This window comes from Euprymna scolopes, chromosome 10, assembly GCF_053919585.1.
Source record: "Euprymna scolopes isolate OS-2025 chromosome 10, ASM5391958v1, whole genome shotgun sequence".
NCBI classification, from domain to species: domain Eukaryota; kingdom Metazoa; phylum Mollusca; class Cephalopoda; order Sepiida; family Sepiolidae; genus Euprymna; species Euprymna scolopes.
The window spans coordinates 95,644,241-95,650,240 of NC_136491.1; the positions used below are offsets into that span (position 1 = coordinate 95,644,241).

The following is a 6,000-nucleotide window of genomic DNA, read 5'->3' on the forward strand; positions in this document are numbered from 1 at the left end:
GGATGCAAATTTCAATCGTTTAGTATGGCTTCTTCCTAGCTTTGCATCTTTTAATCTCACTTCTAATAACCTTCTTCTCATTGTTTGAGCTTATGTTTTTGTTTGCATCCTCCCTAAGTTCAACAGGAAGCTCTGAAGAACTTTTCTCGTGCAAGGGATGCTCTTATCAAAAATCTGTCTTCCCTGGCGGTTGTAGGCTTTTTACGGCCTTGTCCTTTCTGTTTTTAAAAGCCTTTGTTTCGTTGTCCCTTTTAATCGTTTTCTGAACTCCCTTCCCGGAACGTTTCATCTTCCTGACAGTTTCTACCTGAGAATATCCTTCACCAGATGAAGCAACAACTTGTGCTCTTTTAATCTCTGAAAGCTGCTTCTTTGGAGGCATTTTCAATTAAATTCACTGTTATAGCACTGGTAGTAATCAAATATTACCTGAAAAATAAAAAAACAACCTTTAGTATGACAATGAATAATTTTGAATATTGAAATGGATTTAGTATGATACTCAGCTAAAACGCTTCAGAGAAGCTATAAAATGAAAAACAAATATACTACAATCTACTGTTAAATATTTTACATTTGTTCTCAATTGTTCATTGTAAATTTAAATACATAGGTTTAAATTTTTATTTCAATTCTTTTTTATAGGAGCTCCATAATTTTGACCATGGCTGTATATTATTACTATAATTATTTTTAATACCTGCAGACACTAGTGTTCCATCCTTTTGGGAATCATTATTACAGGGAGTCACGATTACTGCCGGTCAAGGAATTGGTAGAGTTTGTAGTAATTACTCTCGACATTTGTTTCTTTCCAAGACTTGTATCGAGCTTACTATTTTAACATCGCATCTGATTGTTTACAAACAGGTTACTCCTTTTGTTTACAAACAGGTTACTCCTTTTGTTTACAAACAGGTTACTCCTTTTAAAATCTTTAATTTCAGTCACCTTATGTTAATATACCGTAAAATTTCATTAAACTTTTTCTATTCCAGATTCTTGGTAAAATATTGTTAAATCCCTTTAAATTTTCATTACAAATTATTATTATATCATTAAACCCCATTAAAATTTTGCATTCCAGATCCTTATGTTAAGATATCGTTGATGCTAAACGGCAAGAGAATTAAGAAGAAGAAAACCACTATCAAGAAGTGCACACTGAATCCATACTACAATGAGTCATTCGCGTTTGAAGTCCCGTTCGAACAAATACAGGTACAGTAATATTTTGTCTTTTTTTTCTGTACAATATTGATGGACTTTCTGACTTATAGATTTACTAGCCCGTGTGCCCAGCGTTGCCCGGGTGTTTGGAGGTTGGAGGTGTGTGTTGAGCAAAAAAAAAAAAAAAAAAGTGGTAGTATGCAGACAGGCAGGCTTGAACCCGTACTCCGAAGGAGGAAAAGAACGTGAAAAAAAAATGTGACGTCTTTGCCGTTGCGTCCATCGCCAAACCGGAAGTGACGAAGGTTTAAATTAAGGCTAGTCAATCTAAAAAGAGGGGATGACATTCGAAAATATCGGTGAAAAATGTAGAAAAATGCCTAGTTGAGGGTGGAGGAATTAATGTTTTTAGCCAACTTTTCGATATGTGTCGTCCGAAGGGTCAAGCTTCAAAACGATACCAGTCTCGTGAAAATACGTCGCCTCTGTCGAATGTTTTAGGCATATATACATATATACATTTAAACAGAAAGGTGAGATTTATATTATAGATAACTTAGTTCTAATGACTCGTCAGCTACATTAGTTTTGTCACTTAGGCATCTCTAAGTGACAAAACTAATGTAGCTGACGAGTCTTGAACAAAGTGGAAGGCTGGAAAAGTTGGACATCCTCAGATAAACTTGGATGAAAACCATCATCATCTTAGACAGGGTAATTTAAATAGAACCAATCTCTCAAGACTCATAATCTTGGAGACTCAGATAAAGTCAAATCTCTGACCAAGAGTAATAAGATGGCAAAATTGCATATAATAAATAAGGAAGAATTGAATTGGGAATAAAATCTACTTAACTGCATGTTTGTATGTTTATTGGTTTGGGTGCAACTGTGGTTTAAGTCATCATGTTGTATTAGAATGATTGTCAGCCATCTTTAAATATGGCTGCCGTTCTGATGAATGTGCAGCATTTATGCTTGTGAAAAATAGTATGGTGTTCAGGAGTCTATTGGCATTCATTTGCTACCATTTTTTCTATCCCCCCCCCCAACCGAGGTTACAGAATCAAAAATCTAGAGGGATTTTTATCTTTTGGCCCAAAGCATAAAAATGTAAAAACTGTTTTGCTTATGGTATTCACTATTTTTAAATAGCGAAATATGACGTCATGCTAAAGAAGAAGGGCAACAAGCTCTGATATTTCCTTTATTAAAAGATTAGTTCGAATTCCTTCTTGATTAAAGAAATCGTATTTCGAAAGACTCGTGCTCATTTTTCGTTCTGTCTATGCTGGGATCTTACAATCATTCGTTTGTCTAGTGTAACAAGACTTCAGCTGTCCCTCTCCACCGTACAGTGTATCGATACTCGATAGCTGATTGGGACAGCTTCAGAAGTTCCATACCTACATTCTATGTTTAAAAAGAATATGTCCGCTATAGCAGCTAACTCATTTGATTTGTTAACCGTTGGTATAGACTGCTACATACCCTCCAAGAAATTCCACCAGAAACCAAATATCCAGCTGTAGTACACCCCAGAATGTGCCGCTGCCATTGCACACAAAAAACACTATTTCAATTGCTTTCAATGAAATAGAAGTCTTGAAACTAAAGTCGCCTTTAGGACTGCCAGCAACCACTGCAAAAGAGTTTTAGAAAACACGAGAATGTCATATGCTCAGTTCATCAAGTTTAAAGTAGCTGAGCAAAGGTGTGGTCTCTATGTTCGGCTTAAAACAAGGACTTGAACAGACGCATGTCTTTTATCCAAACCATAGTCAATGGAGCTGAGGTGATTTCATCAGCAAAATCTTTGCTAAGTATTTTTCATCAAACTCAACCTTTTCCTCCCAACCCTGAAAATACTGAGCAACATCTATATATCTGTCTGAGATGCTGCCAAATTTATCAAGAACCTTGATTCCAGCATAGCAACTGGCCATGACAACATTCCAATCATAGTACTCAAAAAGCAGCAACCTGAACTTGTTCCTATTCTTGCAAAGCTGTTTAAATGTTGCCTTAAGGAGAGAAGCTTTTCAACACCCTGGAAAACTTTGACAGTTTGCTCAATATTTAGAAATACTGGAGATGGGTCTTCTGCTGTCTCCTGTGCGTCCTGAGTGTTTGAATCAATAGAGAAGCTGCCAACTATCTCAACAAAAACAACCTACTCAGTGACAAGCAATATGGTTTCCATCATGTAAGATGTATAGCTGATGTGTTGGCTGTAATATAACACAAGATAAGTGAATCTATTGCCGGAGGCTGCGTTTTTAGAGCAATAGCTCTTGACATATCAAAAGCATTCTATAGGGTTTCGAATAAATGTCTCTTTCACAAAATTTTCAGCTATGGAATATCTAAAAATGTCCTCTCAACCATCAAATCCTTTCTCTTGAGATAGCTTTATTAAAGTAGTCATCGCTAGGCAGAAGTCCAAAGCTCATAGTATATGTGCTGGCCTGTCTCAAGGATCCATTCTGGGCCGAACTCTGTCCCTGATTTTCAAGGATCTCCCAAATCATACACTTCAATTATTCGTCGACATTTATGCAGACAACACTACCATCTATGGCAACACTTCAAAGACCAGCAATGACCAAGATCTTTCTGATTCTCTCTCTTCTTACTTTACTATGGTACAATTAGAGAAAGATGGCTGGTTATCTTTAATGCATTAAAAACTAAGCTTATATCTTTTCCCCACCAGGGCTCTGATTCCTACTGGGCCCCAATTGAAATGGATGGTTATCATCTTTAGCAAGCACCCTGCTTTAGCAAGCTTTTGGAACTGGCCTTCACTTTTGACTTGAAATGGAATACTTGTATCAGATCCGTTGCTAAGTTCGCTGAAAAGGTCACAGTCATGGACTTCTAACTATAAAGGCAACTTCGATACTGTCTCACAAAGTTATTCACAAGTCCACACAAATATAAATAAAAATAATCCTTTCTTTGTCTTTGAAGATTTCTTAACTCTTTTCCTAATTTTTTGATGATTCGATGGATGAAGATACAAATAAAATTGATATATTATATATGCGTTGAGTAATGAAGCACGGGTAATACCAGGTTTTCTTGGAAAAACAACAAGCGCGAGAAAGAGTTACAGTTTCTGACCGATGACATAGAAAAACATCAATGCTAAAACGAATAGACTATGGAATTCTGACTTATGCAATGATAATAAAAACGAATGTTTTGGGGTTAGAGGAAACGAATTACAAGACGAGAGACAATCACCAGTCGGCTTGTTGAGTGCCAACCCCCCCTCTCTCTCTCTCTCTATCTCTCTCTCTCTCTCTCTCTCTATCTATCTATCTATCTATCTATCTATCTATCTTGGATTTTCAAATTTTAGCAGGTGGAACAAAAGGAACGACCTCTGAGGTAAGTGCGTTCCATATTTTGACCGGATGACGTCAAACGCTAAACAAAGAAAAAGAGGTATACAGTCAATATAAAAAAAATCGAAGGTCAAAGTTGAGAAGGCAAGTTACAAGACGAGACGATCACCAGCCGGCCTGTCACGCGTCACCCCATGTCTGTCTGTCTGTCTGTCTGTCTGTCTGTCTGTCTGTCTGTCTCTCTCTCTCTCTCTCTCTCTCTCTCTCTCTCTCTCTCTCTCTCTCTCTCTCTGCCGCAACCACACTCTCCAAGTGTTAAATAAACGGCATTGATTTCATAAAACTGAAATTGTTATTTCTTGATAAAAACACAGCTATACACCTGCACGACTAAAAAAACACGCACAGCGATTTTACACGTGCATTTTAACACGCGCTCTCTCGTTATTTAACATATGGATAGACTTTGCTATTACTTTTGATTTTATCACCAAAAGTGCTTTTTTTTTTTTTTTGCTTGTTTCTAATTCAATTATTTTATTTTAACTTTGCAGAAAGTATCCCTCTATATCACAGTGGTCGACTACGATCGCATTGGGACCTCTGAACCAATCGGACGAACCTTCCTGGGTTGTAATTCAACTGGTACTGAACTGCGTCATTGGAGTGACATGTTAGCCAATCCACGTCGGCCTATTGCACAATGGCACACGCTACAGGAGGTGCCCGAGAAAAACTAACGGGCATAAGTAAAGAAGATCAGTAACTGTACTATCTACCAGTTCCTTCATCAGTTTTGGCCCTCGACATAAGGACACCACTTTGGAAATAGCCAAAGAATAATTGCTTTAACCCAAACATTTCTCAGAAAGGGAGGTTTGGGTTGGCAATTTAGAAAGGGCTTTAATTTCAGTACTTATTTAATCAAGTAAAGTTTTTGGCATCAACGAGTCGAAATTTTTATATTGGAAGAGATCCGGTATATCTTAGACTATCGGTTTTAAAAGTAATACAACAGCAAAACAAAACAAAACAAAACAAAAACATGAACATATGTTGTTTTTTTTTTCATATATTTTCTTTTTTAAAATATTTTAAAATATAAATTATTGAAAAAATATTTTTAACAAGAAACTTTAAGAAATGGGAAAAATATAGTTTAGCAAAAGTATAGTTTTCAAATAGGAAAATTTAGTTGGAAAAAAAATATAGGAATGAAATTGTTGAAAAAACTGAAATTATAAAAATAGGTCTTCTAAAATACATAAACACACACACACACACACACACATTATATATATATATATATATATATATATATATATATATATATATATATATATATATATATATATATATATATATATATATATAGCTAAAATACAAAATAATCAAGGAGTAAATGTAATTATATAAGATAAAATAAATTTAGATTCAAAGACGAACATAAAATAATTGAAAATAAATCAAATAGAGT

The 6,000-nt window shown here is 35.5% G+C and overlaps 1 protein-coding gene across 15 annotated transcripts in view; it reads left to right on the forward strand.

Annotated features, from left to right (window-relative positions):
• Positions 1-5,691, forward strand: part of LOC145286150 (synaptotagmin-1-like) — a 285,233-nt gene extending 279,542 nt beyond the window's left edge. For 9 of the 15 annotated variants that reach the window (XM_080134892.1, XM_080134891.1, XM_080134889.1 and 6 more), the window contains 2 exons: positions 1,088-1,221; positions 5,078-5,567. In XM_080134892.1, coding sequence (XP_079991018.1) covers positions 1,088-1,221; positions 5,078-5,263 — 320 coding nt within the window. In that variant the 3' untranslated portion in view covers positions 5,264-5,567. Of the gene's footprint in view, positions 1-1,087; positions 1,222-5,077 lie in introns of all 15 variants that reach the window. The other 6 variants (XM_080134885.1, XM_080134884.1, XM_080134880.1 and 3 more) reach the window with 1 other exon arrangement.
• The last annotated feature ends 309 nt before the right edge of the window (positions 5,692-6,000 follow it).